The 23,959-nt window shown below is 43.5% G+C and overlaps 1 protein-coding gene across 2 annotated transcripts in view; it reads right to left on the bottom strand.

The window, feature by feature from the left end:
• Srgap1 (SLIT-ROBO Rho GTPase activating protein 1) overlaps nucleotides 1-23,689 on the bottom strand; it is a 308,516-nt gene extending 284,827 nt beyond the window's left edge. For both annotated transcript variants that reach the window (XM_004650052.2, XM_004650053.2), the window contains exon 1: nucleotides 23,332-23,689. In XM_004650052.2, coding sequence (XP_004650109.1) covers nucleotides 23,332-23,398 — 67 coding nt within the window. In that variant the 5' untranslated portion in view covers nucleotides 23,399-23,689. The remainder of the gene's footprint in view (nucleotides 1-23,331) is intronic.
• Nucleotides 23,690-23,959: the final 270 nt, after the last annotated feature.

The raw sequence follows: 23,959 nt of genomic DNA, 5'->3' as shown, positions 1-23,959 counted from the left end.
TTCAAGTGCCATATAGACATTTTGCTAGAACTTGGAGAAAAAAAACAAAACAAAACTGGAGATCCTTAATGCAAATACTTCCTGCTATGACTCAGGACATTGATCCTTTCCCCCCCTCAGATTAAATGCATATAAAGGCAGCTAAATACCAAAATAGTAGAAGAGGGCTGGAGAGATGGCTTAGTGGTTAAGCACTTGCCTGTGAAGCCTAAGGACCCCGGTTTGAGGCTTGATTCCCCAGGACCCACGTTAGCCAGATGCACAAGGGGGCACACGCGTCTGGAGTTCATTTGCAGTGGCTGGAAGCCCTGGAGCGCCCATTCTCTCTCTCTCCCTCTGTCTTTCTCTCTGTGTCTGTCTCTCTCAAATAAATAAATAAACAATGAACAAAAAATATTTTAAAAAATAGTAGAAGAAAACAGAAAAATGGATGACTCCAAGCACAGTTATTTGGAAACAGTACAAAGCATTTACTAGAAAACTGAGCACAACAGAGCTCCAGAGTGGAGAAGAGAGATGTGCCATCATCACCCAGGGACTTGCTAGTGCTCTGGGGAAAACGCCAGACTCGTACCTGGAGATACCCATACTAGGCATGGTCCTGAGCTCTTCCCAGCTTAATGTCTTTCAAGAGCCAAGGAAGCTGCTAGACAATGAACAGCTGATCTTTCTGGGAAAGATTTAAAAGCAGTAGATGTTGCGAAGGATTGCATGTCTAAAGTAATGTGATATTGTACTAAATTTGAAAAAGGGCTATGGAAACACACATAGCTGTGGATTGCTGACTGCAAATAGAGGGTGTGCGGTTAAAATTCTGGACTCTGATATTCCACATGTATACCCTGGTCCTGATCAAACTCATACATGACTAGAAGATTTGTATATCATATTTCACTCATTAAATAAAGTTTTGTTTTGTTTTTGTGTATTTTTTATCTTGCTCTACCCCAGGCTGATCTGGAATTCACTATGTAGTCTCAGGGTGGCCTCAAACTCAAGGCAATCCTCCTACCTCTGCCTCCTCAGTGTTAGGATTAAAGGCGTGTGACACCATGCCTGGTTCAGATAAAGAGTTTGATCATTACCACCAACACGGAAGTGTTAGGGAACCAATGAATATGTGCATTTTTCCAAGGAAAAGACTGAGAAGAGCTGGAAGAACATTTATCACCAATAAAGTGTTTCGCACATTTTCACTATCCCCATATAAAGAACTCACAATAATTCTATTCATTTCTGAATTTATATCTTTTACCTGATATGTATTTTTCTTCTTAAATAACTTTTATTATATTTTTTGAGAGAGAGAGAGAAAGAGGCAGATAGAGAGAATGGGCATACCAGGGCCTTCGGCCACTGCAAATGAACTGCAGACTCATGAGCCACCTTGTGCATCTGGCTTATGTGGGTTCTGAGGAATCAAACCTGAGTCCTTTTCCCATTTCATGTTTTATCAAGTAAAAAAATCAGCATTAATTTTATATGTTTCTTTTCACATTTGTAAACTCTGTGTATATGCTAACCTGCAACTATGTTTTTCTTTTTAGTTACAAAAATTGTCAGGGGCTGGAGAGATGGCTTAGTGGTTAAGCACTTACCTGTGAAGCCTAAGGACCCCAGTTCGAGGCTGGATTCCCCAGAATACAGGTTAGCCAGATGCACAAGGAGGCGCACGTATCTGGCGTTCATTTGCAGTGGCTGGAGGCCCTGGTGCGCCCATTCTCTCTCTCTCTGCCTCTTTCTCTCTCTGTTGTCTCAAATAAATAAATAAAAATAAACAAAAAAATTTCAAAATAATTGTCAGGCTGGATAGGTGGCTTAGCAGGAAAGATCGCTCAGTGGTTAAGTCATTTGCTGACAATGCCTAACATCGTGGGTTCATTTCCCAGTATCCACATAAAGCCAAGATGCACAAAACAGCACATGTCTGGAGTTAATATGCAGAGCCAAGAGGCCCTAGTGCACCTATTCTCATTCTCAGTTTCTCTCTCTCTCTCTCTCTCTCTCTCTCTCTCTCTCTCTCTCTCTCTCTCTGTCGCTCGCTCACTCACTCATTCATGCTATCCTTGCAAATAAATATATTTTAAAAAATAAAAAAATAAATGAACCCAGGACTGTGGTGGTACACGCCCAGCACTGGGGAGGCAGAGGTGGGAAGACTGCCATGAGTTCAAGGCCATCCTGAGACTACATAGTGAATTCCAGGTCAGCCTGGGCTAGAGTGAGACCCTACCTTGGAAAAAGAAAAAATTTAATGCAATGCCAAGTACTGAACCTAGGGCCTTGTGTATGCTATAGGAAGGACTCTACCATTAAGCTGTAATTCTAGCTCTATAGTATTTGTATCATACACACACAAAAATCTCCACAAAGTTTTAAAAGAAGTAATGAAGAGTACATTTATTGTTCTAGCATATCACTGTGTCTTATTCTCCAAGTAATAAACCTGACAGAGTAATCGTTTCTTCCTTCTAGGAATCAAGTCCCTGTAATTCCATCCCTCCTATCTGCCAGTTGCCACTCCCAGAGTCATTAAAGGACCTGAGGCTTCCGACATGGTGCTGAAGAGAACAGGAAAACTTTTTTATATTAAGCCTCCCTGCACTCAGGGCTTGACTCCCACTGTCTATGGGCATGTCTAAACTGTCTATGTGGCACTTGAGCAGGGCTTATACAACATGATGATTGTCCTTACCAGCAAATGACACCTTCCTCAATTACTTTCTCTGATTTGGAAGACGGGATTAACAGTATCTATCTCATACATTTCTTGTGAGATTAACTTGGACTTCCAGGCACATGAGACATGTTGAATAACTATTAGCTATCAGAGCATTGCCTTTCTATACTTAGCTCAAAGCACTGAAAATACTAAGCTTCTAATTCCTAAAAAGGAAATATACTAGAGTCCTTAGAGGAGCCTCTTCTTTACCTGGGGCGCCCTTCCCTTCCTAGAGGACACCTACTCATCCATCAAAATTAGCTCAAATAGCTCTCGAATGAGGAGGCATCACATTTCCTAGGGGAGAACGAATTTCTCCTTCCACAATGCTCTACAATGCATAATTGTACAAAGTAAATTTAAAGCTTTTCTAACAATATGTAACTAACCTCTACTCCATCTATGAAGTTAGAACATGGACCACGAAGAAAGAGAGAGAGGAGGGAGGGAGAGAGAGAGGCAGGAAGGCAGGAAGGAAGGGTGGTGCATCCCTTTAATCCTTGCACTCCTGAGGCAGAAGTAGCAGAATTGCCAGAACTTTGAGGCCAGCCTTGTGCTGCAGAGCGACTTCAGGTAAACCTGGGCTAAAGTGAAGCTGGGGGTGGGGGGAGGCGGGAATTAACCATTAAAAGATATGGCCTGGGGCTGGGGGATGTCTCTGTGGATAAAGTGACTGTCAGGCAAGCATGAAGACCTGAGTTTAGATTCCCAGCACCCAATTAGAACTATAAGTTTGGCAATGTGTGCCTACCATCCCAGCACAAGGGGGGTGGAATCAGGAAGATCCCTAGCCAAGTTAGTCTAGCAAAATGGGCGAGGCCCAGGTTCAGTGAAAAACTATCTCAAAAAATAAGATGATAGGAGCCAGGTGTGATGGTGCACGCCTTTAATCCCAGCACTTGGGAGGCAGAGGTAGAAAGATAGCTGTGAGTTCGAGGCCACCCTGAGACTACATAGTGAATTCCAGGTCAGCCTGGAATATAGTGAAGCTCTACCTCGCAAAACCAAAAAATAAATAAATAAAAATAACAACTAAAAATAAGATGAAGATTGAGGAAGGTAACCAAAGCTGACATCTGACCTCTATACACACATGGACACTCCTGCATGCACGTCCACACACACTTGAATATGTACACACACTCACACACACCTTTTTGCTAACACTTCAGTCAACAAACTGCCTTGGCAGCTACCATAGCTACTTGACATTTTGAGGCAAACACTTCTCAGATTATTAAGATTATTACTGCAGTGAGTGAAACGAAAGAACCTATAGGTGATACACAGGCATTCGTGTGGTACAGACATCTGAGTCATCAGTGTCGTTGAAGTTTGGACCCTCAAGAGCCCAAGTTTGACAAAGGAAGTGCTTTGTTGAATTTTTCTTATTCTTAGACTTGAGATCCTACCCCTAACATGCACTATAGTTCCCATTAGTAATTATTACTAAAACAATTTCATGAATTGCCAGTGGGTTTATGATTTAAAAATCAAATCTAATAAAAGCTCTCCCATTAAATACAATAAAATTTCCTATTTACAGATCAACTCCCATCCTTCCACTAACTTGAGTGAGCCATAATCCACAAACTACTTACATATGAGTTGTTCCAGGGTCAGGTGCCAAGTCTCTTCATAGTTTGTAGGAAACAAAGGCACTAGTAGGAGTCCTATGAGCTCAGCTTCTTAATGTGGGCTGTGACCCCGCATGTAGGGGTCATGGTAAACCTGCCCACAGCAAACGGTTTCTGAACACACGACAACCAAAACTTCATTCAAAACCAAACAGTAATAAATAAGATGTTCCTGGCAGTGTCTAGCCATGTTGCATTGAGTGACTTCACCAGTCTTGGTTCGAACACACAAACATGTCAATTAATGGTGCCCAGAACACTGCAGTTTAGAATTGAAACCATTTCAGTAACAAGTTGCACTGTTTCTGTTGTGCATATGGAGTTTTCTGTTCTTAGAAGCATAGTGGTTTAATTACAAAAAACAAAGACTTTGAATATTTTACTACTGTCTTTTCTCAGTTTATAAGCATCAAATTAGTATTTCCTTGGATTGCATTAGAATGCTTGATTTTTAAAAGTTGTCATCTAAAATGCTAATGAAATTTCATAAGAATGTTAAATGAATTTTGGCTTAGGATTAGTAAAGAATTTCCAACAATTTCTGAAATGGCCATAAACATATGCTGCCATTTTGTACTGGGTATTAATATGGCATGGCATTTTTAGTACTGATAATAACATGAAAATATTAATGCATTCTGAAAATTTCTGAAGGACTCATCTGAAAAATGCTCAGATGCTCCACATCCTACAATATCAAATATTTATCCAAGATGCATGTAAAAGTAGATGGCAGGGAGTGGCGGCTCACAACCTGTAATTCAGTGCACTGGGGAGGCAGAGGTAGGAGGATCACTGTGAGTTCGAGGCCACCCTGAGACTACATATTGAATTTCCACTTCAGCTTGGGCTGGAGCGACCCTACCTCAAAACCATAACAACAACAACAAAAAGATGAGCACCTACATCTTAGTACGCAAATGTGCTTCATCTTTAATAAATGGTAAAATTATTTATACCAAAGAATTAGTTTAAATAACTAACTATATGGTTTACTATCAGTAATTGTCTGACTTGTGTACCTATTTAATATACCCTTATATCTAGGGTCACAAAGCAAGTTATCAGGCAAAAAGTGGTTGTGAGTGGAAAAACTTTAAGATGCCTTGTGACAGAGAACACATTACCCTGCTCTGGATTCCATTTCATTTGTTCAACTGCCCATGAAGGTGACAGGGCTATGGAAACTTTTTTATTCCTAAGGACTTATCATGTCCCCACTTTAGATTTCATTTTAGTCAGCTGTGATGTGAAAAGGTTGTTTATTTATTCATTCATTCATTTACTTATTTATTTGAAAGAGAGCGGTAGATGGAGAAAGAACGAGAATGGGTGCACCAAGGCCTCTCTCTATGCACTGCAAAGGAACTCCCAACAAATGAGCCACCTTGTGCAGCTGGCTTTACATGGGCAACTGGGAATTGAACCTGGGTCCTTTGGCTTTGCAGGCAAGTACCTTAGCCACTAAGCCATCTCGCCAGCCCTGGAAGGGATTTTTATAATCAGAGGAAATAACAAGTATGAAAGCGAAGCGGGAAAGGCAGACCAAGAGGCAGGGAGATGCGGTCCGCGTCTTTAAACTCCCCTGTCGAGACGTGCGTGCACAGGAACCAACAGCAATTATAAGACAGGTATTGATCATAGGAAGGAAAATGAGCATCTTAAATTGACTAACTTAAGGAAATTACAAAATCACTTTTTTATAGCAATGGTTGTCAAAGGGTGCTCCCTGACCTCCTAGGACAAAATGACCAAGGAACTCGTTAGAAATGTAAATCTGGGACTTAGCAGAGGCCTAGCAAGCTGTTTAAACAAACTCCCCAGGTGACACTGGGGTGTTAAGTGGTTCCACGGGGAAGTCCTAACACCATGCAAAGATGAGAAACAAAAGCGGAGAAGCCCCTTACCTCCCCAATGCAAATGTTCACATTTGGGCTCTTTAGGAAGTGAGTGGTCCACAGGACTCTGCCTGTGAGTGGAGAAACGTCATCATGGGAGTGGGCTCCTTGTGGATGGAGTGAGTTTCTTAGAAGTTTCTTCTCAAATTTGACCTTCATTTCCTGGGTTGTGTGTGCACATTAGCATTCATTCCGTCTTTCTCTGCACCCCCCCCCCCACACACACTTCCTCCTACCCCTCTCCTCTTCTTCAGCGGCCAGGCTGAGGCAGCAGAGGGCCCTCTCTGGATGCCAGGCCCTACCTCATCTTGGACTTCCCATCCTCTCAAACCATGAGCCAAAACATGTCTGTTTGTTATCAATTATCCATGTGTGGGATTCAGTTAGAGCAGTTCAAAACGGAGTGGGTCACCACATGTGCATTCTACCTGGAAGGAAATGATTACACCTTCGTCTGAGGGACAGTGAAATGACTCAAGGTCCCCTTCCTCTGTTTGGCAGATGTTTTACTTTTGCCAACTTTTAATGAGCAGCTAGAGCAGGTTATTTGGAGAGTAACTTATATCTGCAGCTGCGATCATACACACAGCAAAAAACCAGAATTCATTAGTCCTGAGCTCTCTAATGTTAATGATGCAAGCGCCCGTAACAAAGTCTTTCTTTGTAGCTAAAAGCCACAGACAGACTCACAACTCTCTCTAAGATTAAGCTCTGTGTAGCTTGTGTTGATTGGTTAAATGTCTCCTGCAGCTTTTCTGAAGAATCATTAAACTCTGTATGTCTGTGTTTGCTTCATAAAGTTTAAGTCGGATGAATAATTTCAACTTCTGAGTCTTGGGGCTCAGCCCAAAGTGCTTGCCTAGCATGTTCACAAACCTGGATTCCATGTCTAACTCTGCAAACAGCATCAAACCCAGTTCCTTACAATACATACACCTGCTGCCTGGAGATGAGTAAGTCATAAATTATTTAGGAAAATAAATCTGTCACTAATTTAGCCCATCGCTTCTGATCACAGTAGCTCACTGTTATTGGATCTCCTTACAAGTATGATCTCACAATAATCTTACAAAATAAGAGCTCATTATCACACTTATTTCTCAGATTGACAAAACGGACCCCACAGAAGTCATAATTTGATTTGGGTTCATCCAAATCTCAACATGGGCTCAGGAGATGGTTCAGTGATTAAAGGAGCTTGCTTTCGAAGACTGCTTGCCTTTAATTCCCCAAGCATGAACATAAAGCTGGATGCAAAGTGGCACACACATCTGTGAGCTCAAGGAGCCCGCAAGGGGAGGCAGCGCTGAAGAACCTGAGGCTCATGGGTCTGCTAGTGTGACATTTGTTTGCAGTTTAGCAGTAGCAAGAGACCCTGCTTTAAAGAAGGTGGAAACCAAAGACAGTCTGAAGTTGTCCTCTGACCTCCACATATACACTGTGGCTGACACAAACACATACACACACACACACATATAATTGGTTTTTGTTTTGTTTTTTTCCGAGGTAAGGTCTCCCTCTAGCCCAGGCTGACCTGTAATTCACTCTGTATTCGCAGGGTGGCCTCAAACTCATGGTGATCCTCCTACCTCTGCCTCCCGAGTGCTGGGATTAAAGGCATGCACCACCATGCCCCGCATATATAATTTTTTAAAGAGCTCAACTGCCTCACTAAAGGAAGCCTAAGTCCAGAAATTGATATAGATTCAAATATAAAGTGGTCACCACAGTGAATGCCACCACCGTCCCATTAGAAGAACAATCCTGACTGTAAAATGACAGAACGACAAGAAATAAGCCATTCTTCATACATGTCTAGGGAAAGGTACGGAGCAGTCCTCCTCAGGTAACAGCCCAGGAACCGCTGGTTATTCGTGGAGCTCAAGCTAGACCATCACACACACCCCTAAGCAATGTCTGGTTCACTGACACTCGTTCGTGGCAAGACATTCTGTCATATTTACCTGCTCTCCCCACAGACTGGGAGCAAACAGTTGCCCGACAGACACCGCACTGTTGACCGTGTCGGGTACAACCTGCAGCAATGATATATTGCTGAGAAACACACACACAGGCACGCTGACATTAAAGATCTTACAAGTGATCACATCTGTTCAATATGTACGTTACAAATATAAATTCAAGCCAGGCATAATAACTCATGCCTGTAATTACAGCACTCAGAAGACTGAGGCAGGAGGATTGCTGTGAGTTTGAGGCCAGCTTGGACTACAAAGTGAATTCAAGGCCAGCCTGAGCTTTACTAAGTAACCCCCTGCCTCAAAATAAGTGAATAAATAAACATAAAGACAAGTGTTGTAATTAAAATGGTGTGTTCCAAAATACTTACAGTAGTTATCTTTCAAAGGGGATAGCTTCTACTTTGAGCTCACCAATTCTGTATTTTGGTGAACATAAAATGTTAAAATATGCCACCTCAAATATATTACTTGACATAATTCAAGATGGCTATTCAGGGAAACTATAGACCTCTGCAGACATAGGATTAACTCTGAAAGACGCCCTCTGAAATAAAAATTTGCACATATGAAGGAAATTTAAATGACCAAACAAAACAACCATGAGACATATCTGTCTGGAGAAGAGACTGTTAGTTCTTTTGTTCTTAAGAAAGGAAAGTTTTGTTTTGTTTTGTTTTGTTTTTCTGACAACAGTACTGTGGAAAGTTCATGAATGCCTTCAGATTCAAGATTTTTCAAAAGTTTCAAATATAGACTTTTGGTAGCATGTTTGGAAATACCCATAAGCACAACAAAAATAATTGCACTCCTTTTGGCTCCCTCCCCTCCCCAAAATTCCACGTCTCTGCTCTGGTATGACACCCTCACCTGTTGGGCTAAGATGGGGGACCCCTACTTCCACAGGGGCTCCCCACCCTCTCCTACCAGTCACATATCAGGACATGTCTCTCCGTGCTTTCTCCTGTTTCCCTCCTAAATCTATTAAAGTCTCTTCAAGTCTTAAAAAATATTGCAGTAGATGTCTGATAGGTGTCCAATGGTTACACCTGCTTTTCTGCCTAGGAAAAGTCTACTTACAGGAAAAAGAGGCTGGAATCTGACACCTGGCCCAAGAAGAGAAGACTGAAACCTAGAAAACCTGAGCATCACAACCAGCACTTGGGTGCTCCTTTCCACTGCCTGTCCGTCCCTTAGGAGCCCAAGAACAAGGCTCTCCCATGCTGAATATCGATCGCTCCTGGGTGCTCCTTGTCTCTGTTATTCTACCTATTGTCAGGTCAATGGAGTCTAAACTGATCAGACTTTACAAGTGAAAAAAGTTTAAGATCTATCCACCAGTTTGTTTGTTTGTGGAGATTTTTTTGTTTTTTGTTTTGAGGTAGGGTCTTACTGTATCCCAGGTTGACCTGGAATTCACTATGTAGTCTCAGGGTGGCCTTGAACTTACGGTGATCTACCTACCTTTGCTTCCTGAATACTGAGACTAAAGGCATGTGCCAGTACACCCAGCTTTGGTTTTTTTTTTTTTTTTTTTTTTTTGGTTTTTTCGAAGTAGGGTCTTACTCCAGCCCAGGCTGACCTGGAATTCACTATGGAGTCTCAGGGTAGCCTGGAACTCACGGCAATCCTCCTACCTCTGCCTCCCGAGTGCTGGGATTAAAGGCAAGCGCTACCACGCCCAGCCCAGCTTTGGGTTTTTAAATTTATACACACACACACACACACACACACACACACACACACACACATATATTTGAGAGAAGGAGGGAGGGAAAGAAGAAGAGAGAGGGAGAAATGGCATGGCAGGGCCTCCTGTTACTGCAAATGAACTCCAGGTGCACGTGCCACTTTGTACATCTTGCTTTATGTGGGTATTGGGGACTCAAACCCAGACCATCAGGCTTTGCAATGTGCACCTTTAACTGCTGAGCTATCTCAGCCCCTACTAAGGTTTTTAATAACCACAAAGGTTATATGTCGGGAACCAAGCATGGTATTGCACACCTACAATCCCTGCACTTGGGAGGGAGAGGCAGGAGGATCAGGTGCTCATTGCCAGCCACAGCTACATAACTGAGTTTAAGGCCAGGTTAGGCTACATAAGGCTGTATCTAAAAAAAAAAAACAACCTTATGAGTGGTAAATGGGAAACTAGAAAACATTTCATTTTCTGTCTTACTATGTTTTTGTTGTTTATTTTTATTTATTTATTTGAGAGTGACAGACAGAGAGAGAAAGAGGCAGAGGGAGAGAGAGAGAGAATGGGCACACCAGGGCCTCCAGCCACTGCAAACAAACTCCAGACGCGTGCGCCCCCTTGTGCATCTGGCTAACGTGGGTCCTGGGGAATCAAGCCTCAAACCGGGGTCCTTAGCTTCACAGGCAAGAGCTTAACCGCTAAGACATCTCTCCAGCCCTGTCTTACTATCTTTTAAAATAACTAAAGCCCAGTTGGGTTTCCTTTATTTTTAAACTGCTGTAGGTTCCCATCTAGGCTCCTCACCTCCTCCCTGGGCTCTCTTGCTTACTGAGTTTGCTACCTGAGCTGTGTCACTGCTTTCAAAGCCAGAGTTCCTAAAAGTGGTGATGCATTCCCATAGTTTGTGGACTTATCACGTGACACTTTGTGTGTCCAACTCTCTATTTCTCTAAGCAATAGTATGGCTTAGACATTATTGCTACTTTAATGGCAAGGAAAATGAGGCAAGATCAGATCAGTTAGAACCGCTGGCAAGTGGGTGGGCTAGCTATGGGATTCTTGAGGCCATGCTATGTATCACATGAAACATGAATCCATCTAGGAAAGCATGCTTCTTTACAATATATTAATATGGGATATGCCAGTACAAGAATGTCAAAAATGAGGAAATGGTCCAAAAGGCAATGAAAGTAACATTAGTTTCACAGTACACAATACTTTCTGTTCATTATGTCACAGTTTAATTCTTTTTAAAAATATATCTTGATTTATTTACTTGCAAAAAGAGAGAGAGCAAAAGAGATAGAGAACAAGGCACATGCCAGGGCTTCTTGCCACTGCAAGTGAACTCCACATACACATGCCACTTTGTGCATCTGGCATTGCATGAGTACTGGGGAATCGAACCTGGGCCAGCAGGTTTTTCAAGCAAGCACCTTTTAACCATTGAGCCACCTTTCCACCCCTCCCAGTTTAATTCTAAGACCACAAGAAGAAATGAGATGCTCAACAGAAAAGAAAATGAAATAAAATAATTAAGTAAAAGGCTTGTCTAATTCCAGGAGAGTAGATTTCCCACCATCTAGAGGAAGAAATTTCTCTGTAGGTATTTGGGGAATACAGATAGATGTGTATAGTTAAAACTCTAAATGCCAGAAAAATGAGACTGGAAACCTTTCCAATATAGACTTGTGATAGTATATTTGGGAGCGCCCATAAACACGACAAAACCACCTACAATAGATGTCCACCTAACGGTTCAGTAACAACTTGAGAATGCATTCACTGACATCCCCTCATTCTGTACTCAGAAACCTCCCTCTTCTCAGGAGCACAAAAACGGACGACGGCTCTTCGGCCAAGCTTCAAGCCTGCCGCCTTTCTGTAGCACGCTGTTAGCAAGTGCCCACGGTCTGTAATGTTAAAGGTGAAGCGAAAATAAGGAGTAGTCAGAGAAAAACAAGCAAATGCATAAAGCCCTGGGGTCGGCCAATAAAAACATATTTCTCATCTTTTCCAGACGTGCTTAACAAGCACTTTCTTTGGAGGTGGACCCAATTTGCTCTCCCCGTCTCCTATGAAGACAGTGCGCGGGCGGAACACAGTCCCCAAGCAATGACCAAATCTGGTGCGCCATTGTACGGTTCCGTTCAACATGCCTCCTGCTGCCATTTTCAGTCCGAACTACCGTAATTACCTGGGCCGGTTTTTCCTGCAGTTTCCCAGCAAGCTACAGGCAGGGAAAACTATTAGACTGGTATGTGGGGCTTCCTAACCAAACCCTGGCTCCAGGTTGCTCCTGGCTCTTTGATATTATCTTAAGATAAACCAGTACATTCCAGTCTGGAGGAAGTCACTTTGGTCTGATTCATTTATCAGCGCCTTTCTGACCCCAACTGTGGGGCTCCACATGTTCAGGCTGCTGCCTAGGACCACCATGCTTGGCTCAGGAAGTTCCTCCTGGGTCGGCCTGCCTCTGTCTCTTCAGTCTCTCTCACACGTTGGGATTAGTCTTCACACCCTATCACAGAGTTGTTTCAGAACAAATAAACTCCTGGTGCCAGCAGATTATAACCTGGCTGAACTGAACTTGAACCACGGCAGATGGTCTTAGGGCAAGGACAAAGCCAACACGGACCTCACAGAAGAGACTGTGAACTGATTGGCAAGACATAAAACTGAGGCAGGAAGCCACAACATGTAAAGTAAAATGGGCAAACTACATAAATTTTCAACTACTTAAATACTGCGTAAAGGCTTAATTCCACTGATAAAACACTGGAATTTCAAAGCCACACGTCCAAAGTGAAAATGGTCTTTTCAGTCACCTATTGTTCTAGGTTAGCTGCTGGGAATTTCTTTTGATAAGCCACATCTCCAGAATAAGAAAAGCAAAGGGCAAAAGTCCAGCCATCTTCCACAGGACAACTACAAAGGGACTGAAGAGATGAAGCCCCAGAATGAAGGACGTCAATGAGGCCAAGAAGACTGGTGGAGGCCTCTTCCCAAGGGGCCTTGTGTTACTACAATCCTCCACACCAGCCCTGGACTGGAAGGGACTTGCATGGGATACAGAGGTGGAAACTGTTCCACGGGAAAAGTCCCAGGCCCAGAGGATGGCTCAAGCACTTAAAGGCACTTGCTTGCAAAGCATGCTGGCCCAGGCTTGACTGCCCTGTGCCCACTTAAAGCCAGGTGCAAAATAGCCCGTCCGTCTGGAGTTTGTTTGCAGTGGCAAGAGACCCTGGCACACCCATTATCTGTTTTCCTTCTTGCTTGCAAATAAATAGATAAACCATTAAGAGAGAAGGGGGAGGGAGGAAGGGGAAGGGAGGGGAGGGGAAGGAAAGAAGAAAGTCCATAGCAACTGCAAGGGTAAAAGACGGGACTCTGGATGACTGCAACAACCCCCCCCCCCCCACACACACACACAGATTTCTCCACAGGAGCTGAAACTGTCTGTGAAAGTATGGGTGTTTTCATGCTCCTCCTGCATCAAAGCCTTTCATTAGTCTTCATTACATACTTTCATCCCTAAAATCCTTATATCCTGAATTTTCCATGTGGCCAAACCTGTAAGTGAAGATTTTTTAAACGTTCTTGTAACATGTTATACTCTTATACATGAATCCTTCTCAGTGTTTTAATTCTCGGATTGTAAGCACCCTTTCCGGAGCTGGGGGAACAGCTCAGTGGCAGAAAACTTGCCTAGCACGATACCCTCAGCCCTTCAAACTCAACACCATCATCATGGAATAAACAGCATTCTAGATGACAAGGGTCAGAACCAAATAATTCTCCTTAGGAAAAAAAAAACCAGACATATGTTCTTGGATTATGTAAAATATGGGCTATCTTAGTAAGCTAGGACTAGATACTGGATACACTGAAAATAATTATAATGTACTGGCAGGGGAGGGTGCATTAGGGACTGAGACATAGCTCAGTATTGGCCCTAGGTTTAATCCTTAACACCTAAATGCAAACAGACAAACATAGACCTATCTGACCTTCCTGGTTGAAATTAAAATGCTAGATAAAAGATGTTTTAAACATGGTTTTAATCATATTGCCAGCTTTAATGTAAGTAAAGAATTTTAAAAGCCTTGAGAGGATGTAGCTTAACGCCTGCCCTGCCCTCTTTCTCTCTGCTTCCTATTCACCATCAGGTAAGCTGGTTTGCTCTGCCTCGTGGCACTTGCCAAGCAATGTTCAGCTCTGCCTCAGGCTCATAGCCGTACACTAGAATAAGACTGATGAAATTATGAGCCAAAATAAGTATTTCCTCCTTTGAAATTGTTTCCCTCAAGTATTAGTTACAATGACAAACTCTGACTAATACCTACAGCATTTTCTATGCCATTGTTATTCAGGACAGTAAAAACTACAAATAGCCCTAATGCCAAAGAGAAAGAATAAAGAGCTTGTATTTTAGTACACTAGAATACTCTACCAGTGAAGCTACAAAGCGTAACAGTGAAACTATAGCTACTTAAATTTAGATTAATCTTAATATCACAACATTGAATAAAAAATGAAATTGAATCCTAGCACTTGGGAGGCAGAGATAGGAGGATCTCTGCAAGTTCAAGGCTATTATAGACTGAGTTCCAGGTCAGCCTAGTCTAGAGACCTTACCTCAAAAAACAAAGAAACTTGTAATAATATATATTTTTTTTTAATTTTAGAGAGAGGGGAAAAAGAGAGAGAAACAATTGTGCACCAGGGCCTCAGCCACTGCAATCCAGCTCCAGATGCTTGTGCCACCTAACAGGCATTGCGACCTTGCGCTTGCCTCATCTTTGTGCATCTGGCTTACCTGGGATCTGGAAAGTCAAACGTAGGTCCTTAGGCTTCACAGGCAAGTGCCTTAATCACTAAGCCATCTCTCCAGCCCTAAATTGTTTCACACTGCATGGAACCTAGAGCCTTGTCCATAGCAGACAAGTGCTCTGCCACTGAATGACATCCCTACCCATCTTAAAACGCTTTGTTAGGGGGAATTTCAAACACATGCAAAAATAGATTAATAAGATGAATCTCATATACGTAATATTTGCCAACTCACAGCCGAATTTTATTTTACCTGTATCCATACTACTTCCTCCCTCTCCAGAGTTATGACAAAGAAAATCTCAGATGTTGTAATTTCAGCCATGAACATTGCAGCATTTATCTTTAAAAGACAAAGATTTGTTAAATATACCAAATAAATATTATTCTATTGCTTTAAAATAACTAAATTAAATGCCTCATGTCATTAAAAATTCAGTAGGGCTGGAGAGATGGCTTAGCAGTTAACGCATTGCCTGTGAAGCCTAAGGACTCATGTTCTTATCTCCAGGTCCCACATAAGCCAGACACACTATGATGCAAACATACAATGTAGCTCAAGCACACAAGGGGGCACACATCTGGAGTTCATTTGCAGCAGGTGAAAGCCCTGGTGTGCCCATTTTCTCTTTCTGTCTCTCTCTCAGAAAAAAAAAAAAAAAAATCCATACAGCCATGCGTGGTGGCACACGCCTTTTGTCCCAGCACTCAGGAGGCAGAGATAGAAAGATCACTGTGAGTTTGAGGCCACCCTGAGACTACATGGTAAGTTCTAGGTCAGCCTGAGCTACAGAGAAATCGTACCTCAAAAAAAAAAAAATCTAGTACATATTCATAAATATATAACAAAAGTATAGAAAATTATAAAACCATTATAAAGCTTTAAAAATTATTAATACAGGATGGAAAGATAGCTGAGCAGCTAAAGGCACTTGCTTGCAAAGGCTGATTACCCAGGTTCAATTCCCCAGTACCCACATAATGCCAGATGCAAAGTGGCACATGTATCTGGAGTACGTTTCCAGTGGCAGGAGGCCCTAGTGCACCCATTCTTATTATCTTTCTCTCTCCTTGCAAATAAATAAATAAAAATATTTATTAAAAATGACTAATACTAAATTCAAACCTGTGGCACAAAGAGAGGTTTATCGCAAAAGGGACAAATGGAGTTTCCAAGGTGGTGGCAATATTTCTTAATCTGGGATTCTGATATTAAGATATTCATTTTACTATATTTTAATTAATTAATTTAGTTAGTTATTTGCATGGTGTGGGAGGTGGGGCATGGCACAGTCTCTTGCCAGCCACTTGCAGCACCTTTTTGCTTATATAGGTGGTTTCAAAATTTCATCCAAGGGGATGGAGAGATGGCTTAGTGATTAAGGTGCTTGCCTGCAAAGCCAAGGGCCACAGGTTCAATTCCTCAGTACCTAAGTAATCCAGATGCACAAGGTGACAGACACATGCATCTGGAGATTGTTTGCAGCTGCCGAAGGCCCTGGTGTGCCCTTTTTCTTTCTCTCTATCCGCCTCTATCTCTTTATTTCTCTCTCAAATAAGTAAATTAAATTTAACTTTTGTAAAAAGAAAATTGATGGGCTGGAGAGATGACTTGGTGGACAAGACACTTGCCTGCAAAACCAAAGAACCTAGTTTGATTCCCCGGGACCCGTGTAAACCAGACACACAAGGTGGCACATGCATCTGGAGTTCATTTGCAATGGCTGGAGGCTCTGGTGTGCCCATTCTCTCTCTGTGTCTGTATCTGCCTCTTTCTCGTTATCTCTCTCTGAAATAAAATTTTAAAAATTAAGAAAATTGAATCCAAACCAGGAGGCTTTGTGAGCAAGTGCCTTTAATCTCTAAGTCAGCCTATATTTCTTTTTGATATAAAATAATCAGTTTTCTGTTCCTATGTGGATGCATGTTTCAAAGGGGAGGAAGGAGAGAGCTTACTTTCTCAAATACATATTCATACGAACACATGCACACGAACACACACACACACACACACAGAGAGAGAGAGAGAGAGAGAGAGAGAGAGAGAGAGAGAGATGCTAGCTGAACTCAAAGTCAAAAAAAAAAAAAAAAAAAAGCCAGGCATAGTGGAGCACTTGGGAGGCAGAGGTAAGAGGATCTCTTGAGTTAGAGTGAGGCCACCTTGAGGCTACATAGTAAATGGCAGGTCACCCTGAGCTAGAACAAAACCCTACCTTGAAAAAAAAATTGTAGGGCTGGAGAGATGACTCAGCAATTAAGGCGCTTGCCTGCAAAGCTTAATGACCTGGGGTTCAAGTCCCCAGTACCCACATAAAGCCAGATGCACAAAGTGGCACGTGCATCTGGAGTCCTTGTGCAAGGGCTAGAGGCCCTGGCATTCCCATTCTGTCTCTCTGCCAGACATGGTGGTGCATGCCTTTAATCCCAGCACTAGGGAGGCAGAGGTAGGAGGATCACTGTGCATTCAAAGCCACCCTGAGACTACATAGTGAATTCCAGGTCAACCTGGGCTAACCCAGACCCTACCAAAAAAAAAAAAAAAAAAAAAAAAAAAACCCAAAGAATACTAGTGAGTTGTACGCAAGCAAAAAGTGTGAAACTATCCTGCAGGCAAGTCTGATCATCAGAGATTCAACCTAGAGACTAAGCTTTGCTGGGGTTTCCCTGGCTCACTGGCATCAAGAGTGAGGCCGAACCTGAGATTCCAACATTAGGTCATTCCAACATTAGGTCTGAGGTTTTCCAGCTGAATTTTGCTTCATTATGTTTGGGAAGGGCACATTTTGCTCAAAAACTTCTCCTGAACCATTCCTCAACATATTACATAGATTACAAAAACTAATCAGGTAAAAAAGCTTGTTGCAGTAGCTGCAATTAGTTTCAACCAAACAACAAGCACAGTGTGTCGTATACAGTCACCACGCTCTTGTTCCTGACCTTAAATGTCATCATGCGAAGCTGCTCTCTGGTCACTGTGGTCAATTCGAACAATTGTCATGAGAGGAAAAAATATATATAATTAAGTCAACGAGCTCCCACGCATAGACTACAGCTCTTAATCTCTCTTAGGTCCATCGATGGTTCCTTCAATGTATGGAAAGTTTCAAAATTACTGTCGCCTACTCAGGTATCTACTTTTTTATATTTTTATTTATTTATTTTACAGTGACAGACAGAAAGAGGCAGAGAGAGAGAGAGAGAGAGAGAGAATGGGCACACCTGGGCCTCCAGCCACTGCAAACGAACTCCAGATGCGTGCACCCCCCTTGTGCATCTGGCTAACGTGGGTCCTGGGGAACTGAGCCTCAAACCGGGGTCCTTAGGCTTCACAGGCAAGCGCTTAACCGCTAAGCCATCTCTCCAGCCCCAGGTATCTACTTTTTGAGGAACCTGAAAGCAAATCACCACTCCTAAAACTAGACACCCTCAATTCTAGTCCCTTAGACGTTAATGTTAATTGTACAATTGCATTATATATCTTCCACAAAGCCTCCCAACATCATATAAGACTGAACTGGACACAAAAGGTTTCACGTCCCTCCCAGTCATAAAGCTGTAGTTCACAATTTAAATTGTTGCCATTTTCCACTCCAGGTTATATGGAAACAATAAAAGCAGTTTCCATTCTAGAAACATTATCAGAATCTCATTTCCCTATTAAACGCATGGCATGATATGGAGGCATGTCAAATTAGATGAGCATTTCCTTGGCTCCTTCGGCTACTGAAATGCACTTGGTCTATTTCAGGCGGCAGAGCAGCCAAGGAAAGAGATTTCCAGAACACCTCCTGTCCATACAGCAGAAAGGGCTTTGAGGGTTAGAACCACTGCAAACAGCAGCTGTCCATCCTCAGTAACTGACAGCATGCACTATTTAAAACCAACACGACCTCTTGTCCACTAGCTCCGCATAAAATGTGGCTTTGATTCTTCAGGTTTTCATACCGGGAACTGCACATTATTTCTGTTCCAGATTAAAGAAATTACCTTGATCACTCACTAAAATCCTCACATAATCCCCAAAGCTTCTGGAAGCCAATTCAATGTCCTCCACTGTTCAGTTTTTAACCTGAGATGATAACAAGTGTCTGTCAACCAGTTTGAGTTTCCTTCACTTTTCAACCCGCTTGCTTTTTGACACCCACAAACTAAGACATTTATTTTTTATAGAATGTTTGTTTATTTTTATTTATTTATTATTTGAGAGTGACAGACATAAAGAGAAAGAGGCCGAGAGAGAGAGAGTGAGAGAGAGAGAGAGGGAGAGAATGGACGCACCAGGGCCTCCATCCATTGCAAATGAACTCCAGACGTACGCGCTCTCTTGTGCATCTGGCTAAAGTGGGTCCTGTAGAATCGAGCCTCAAACTGGGGCCCTTAGACTTCTCAGGCAATTGCTTCACCACTAAGCCATCTCTCCAGCCCCAGTACATTTATTTCTCTTGATTACTTCCTTCCTTCATTTTAAAAAGATTTTTATTTTATTTATTTATTTGTGAGAGAGAAAGATGCAGAGAGAAAGGGAGAGAATGGGTGTGCCAGGACCTGTAGCTACTCCAGACACATGAGCCATCACATGCATCTGGCTTATGTAGGTACTGGTGAATCAAATCTGGGACTTTAGGCTTCACAGGGAAACACCTTAACCACTAAGCCATCTAACCAGCCCCTTCCTTTTTTTTTTTTTTTTTTTTTTTTTTGGTGTTTCAAGGTAAGGTCTTGCTCTAGCCCAGGCTATCCTGGAATTTACTATGTAGTCTCAGGCTGGCCTCAAACTCAGGGCAATCATCCTACCTCTGCCTCCCAAGTGCTGGGATTGAAGGTGTGAGCCACCACAACCGGCCCTTCCTTCATTTTTTTTCAAATTATTTATTTCATTTTGAGAAAAAGAGAGAGAGGCAGATAGAGAGAATAGGCACATTGGGGCCTCTAGCCGCTGCAAATGAACTCCAGAAGCGTGTGCCACCTTGTGCATCTGGCTTACGTGGAAAATCAAACCTGCATTCGTAGGCTTTACAGGCAAGCACCTTAGACACTAATAAGTCATCCATCTCTCCAGCCCCTTCCTTCATTTTTTTAGCACAATGTACCTCACTATATAGCCCAGGTTAGCTTTGAACTTGCAATCTTCCTGTCTCTGCCTCTCTAGTGCTATCTCTTAATTGTCTGGGTTTCTGAATAATGTGAATAAAATGGTCAGTCTCTCTACTCCAAATTAATAAACCATTCCTTTTAAATTGTGGCTTGGTATGATTCTGTCTCTGACTAAACTTATTCGCTATTTAACTATTAAAATTTCCACTTAATAGTACAATTCTCTGTTATATTTATCTAACCATTTTTTTTCATATTCTTTACTGCATTATAATTCGATATCCCAAAAACTCAACTGACTCATTATGGAAAAAAATTGAAAGCAATGATGATTCCCTCTAAAACAAGACAGCCAAGGAAAAAAAAAATGAAAAGCTTGAAAACTTTATGAAGCAATTAATATGAACTCACATGACATCTTCAGTTAGATTCAAGGACCATTTGGACTGAGAAAATCTAAATTCCTCATAGATAAGAAAAATCACACCCAGAGGGAAGCAAAGGGGCTGGTCCAGTGCAGTTATGGCCTCATATAAAATATAAAATCACAATCTCACCAAAGATTAAGGAAAGCCTCAGGAAGACAGTTCCCAAAAGCTTAGCAGGAGAGACAGTGATAAAATCTCCTATTTGGAGCCATTCTGTTAGACCAAAATACCATCTCAGGAATTCAAGATAAATACAATTTAACCAGGGAAATAAGGTATTAGAGAGAGAAAGAGAGAAACAGAGGGAGAGAGAGCACGCAATACCCCTGAGTATTAGGCTCTTAAGTTGAAAGGTTAAAAATAAAATTACACATAATCAAAATGACTTCTGGAATCATCCATACCCTGGGCCACCTAGAGTCCAGCATGTGTGGCAGATTTCACTGGGAGCAGACCTATGTGCTAATGAGCTCAACAGAGCCAGGCTTTCCTTCAGCCATGGAACAGACCAGTTTCTTTTGTTTAGCATCACAGGGAGTAGCTTGGCTAGAATTTAAAGAGTAGGTTATTCTCAAAACTCAAATCTCTTAAATTCTGGACTAGTGGCTCTGCAAGGCTAGGATGCTCACCATTTTAAGAGACAGGAAGTCAAACAGGAAGCTGGAATCTTGTCTCCCATCTCTCCTTCCTAAGGGGCCTGGTCATTGCCCAGGACAGCGGGCTTCCTGCACTAGGAACTGCTGTTCCCCACCCCCTAGATTCTGTGTAGGAGCAGAGGTGAACTGGTGCCATGCGCTGTGTGTGTATAACACTCAACTTCACTGAATTACCCAATTCCCATGTTTGCATTTGAATGTAATGATGCAGGTTCCACACCAGATTGTATAAACCTTATAGGAGGGAAGGTCTGGCCACAGGGCAGGGCAGGCATAGTGAAGCCTGAACCCACCTAAGGACTCTTGGGTGTGCGTGAGTAAAGGGAGGGAATAAGGCAAAGGTCATGTTTGTGGGATACAATTATTTTCAGAACTCACCTTCACCATTTCATAAATTTTCCTTCAATTAGATCTGATGTACACATTGTAGCATATCTCATTTAATTGATTTTTTTTAAATTTTGTTTTGTTTTGTTTTGTTTTTGCTAGGGTCTCGCTCTAGCCCATGCTGACCTGGATTTCAACATGTAGTCTCAGGCTGGTCACAAACTCATGGCGATCCTCCTACCTCTGTCTTCTGAGTGTGGGATTAAAGGCGTGCGCCACCACGCCCAGCTGATTTTCAATTATTATAGAGGACTTACGCTCTATTTGTAGAACTCTTGCACTAAATGGCACTAAGACAATACTGCTTTCAAATAAGGACGGGATTAGAAGCAAATGACCTTAGAACAGATTCATGGAGACAGGAAAGGTCTGTGGACGTGGACTGCCAGTCAGAGCTTCGAGGAGGAAGAACACCGGATCATCACCCCCAAAAGCCTTCCACAAAGAACCATGTGGAAAAAGTGCACAGGGACATGGTGATTGGAAACAAGAGTACTGCCTGGGAATGAACGGTTTCCAGCTGGCGTTCTCTTTCCCAATGGGCACATGGGGAAGAGAAAGGTTATCCTCATTAGAAAGTTTGCTGAGCTCTAAGAAGATAATTAGTTCTCTGCTAATGTAACTTCCATACCAATGTTACAAGTTCCTTTAAGCACACATTGATCTTAATTCCAGACAGGAAGAATTCTGCGCCTCACCATTTAGCCTAACTCCACTGTGGAGGTCAGCCCTAAAGGAACCCTGTCTTCCAGCACCAGTCCAGAGGCACATTTGGAGAAGACCCGGGATCCTCCCCTCACCCCACCCCAGACCCCCCACAAACCCCGCCCGCCGCAGCGCCACCCCCAGGTCTTCTGTCAGGACTCCAGGCCTTTTCACAACTTGACCACACAAAAGAAAACTCTGGGCTCTGGCTTTTCCCAAGCCAAGTACAGTAATGACTTCGCAGCAGCCCTTTCAAAAGGTTGTGTGTAAACACAGGTGTGGACATAACAATGTTCTTGAAGTTTTCACTGAATAGGCAGGAGAACAGCCACGATGTCAACACGCCATCCATTGTCTCCATCAGAGAAGCTATCCCAGAGATCACGCAAGTGGGAGGAAAAAGATCCAACACATATATGTGCTTGTTATACACTTCCGTGGTAAAACAAAACACTGGTCTTGGAGAGAAAAAAAAAATATATATATATATGTATATATGTATATATTTAACCCACCAGGTACAGAAAGGAAAAATGCCTAATCAACATTAATTAGACTTTCTTCATTAGCTGACAATTTCAATGAGTTGAAACTACTTACTCACATATACAAAACCTTCATTTTTCCACGTAAGTGCCCTCCAGCAAGTGGTAAGGCAATATTCTCATGCGAGCGTGAGAGATGTCACTGAATTTTAACTCACTGTAATAGAGGAGTCAGATACCACTAGTCACTGCTGGTTGAACCGCCCGGGCTTTATTTGGGAGAGACAGAGACGGAGAGATTATAAAAGGAGACTCGCCCTAATGAACGAGCAGTGAAGAGTGTGCATGTCTGAAACCGCCTTCAATCAATGAAGCTCCAGACCACGGGGTGTTCAGACGTTACAGAATGACTCCGTAGAAAAACCATGTTGTGACAATGATTTCATATAGAAAGAATGATGAAGACGGTGATAAGTCAGCGGGAGCCACCGGCACTGCCGGCCTTCCCGAGAAAATTGCTGCCGCCGCTGGAAGATGGTTAAGTTCCAGCCAGTTCTCTCCCGGAGGGAGAGACGCCGGCTCCGGCCAGGGCTTGAAGCCCCCGCCAATGCAGCCCCGGGGTGGGTCAGACCCCGGGCTGGGGCTGGCTTCCAGGACGCCCTGGGGGAGGGGGGTCTCCAGCAGAACCGGACTGGTCCCTCCCTCCCTTCCTCCAGGGCAGACACCAAGTTACCCAAGCAACTCCCCGCGAACACAATGACAAGAAGGCACACAAAAGGAGCGAGGCAGCCGCTCCCATCCTTACCTTTGACTTGACTTTCATACTCGGCTATGATCTCTTTGTCCTTTTTGAATCGGCTCGGGGTGGACATTCTCCAGCTGTCCCGGGGCTCGGCTGTGCAATGGGCAAGTTGTGTTCCGTGGTCACCACCCGGTCTCCTCGGAGAGGCGGCGAGTCGAGTACTCCCAACACGCTGGGAAGCCGGAGGCAGCGCCGGCGGGAGGAGGGAGACCAGGAGGAGGAGGAGGAGGAGGAGGAGGAGGAGGAGGGGGAAGGAGCGAACGCAGAGCTAGATTAACCCGGGCGCCGGCACCATGCTGCCGGGGTCGCAGATGTGCGGAGGAGCCCAGGGCCGACGAGGCCAGGCGCGCAAACTCCGGGCGGCGGGCGGGCGGCGGGGGGCGTCTCCCTCCACCCCACCCCACCCCACCCCACCCCGAGCGCGGCCACTTCCTCTACGGCCGCTGGGCGGACGCGGGGCTCGCGCCGGCGCTCCGCACCATTGTTCGGAGCCCTGCACGGGGCGCCGAGGCCGCCGAGCACCGGCCCGGAGGGCGGGGAGGCTGCGGGGAGGGACGCGCCCAGCTCCGGCGCTGCGACCTCGGAGGTCCCCCTCCACCCCAACCCGAGCCGGGATGCTTGCTTGCTGCCA

Source organism: Jaculus jaculus, chromosome 6 (assembly GCF_020740685.1).
Source record: "Jaculus jaculus isolate mJacJac1 chromosome 6, mJacJac1.mat.Y.cur, whole genome shotgun sequence".
Classification (NCBI taxonomy): Eukaryota; Metazoa; Chordata; class Mammalia; order Rodentia; family Dipodidae; genus Jaculus; species Jaculus jaculus.
Note: the sequence above shows the minus strand (reverse complement) of the source record. Positions and strands in the feature narration are given on the sequence as shown.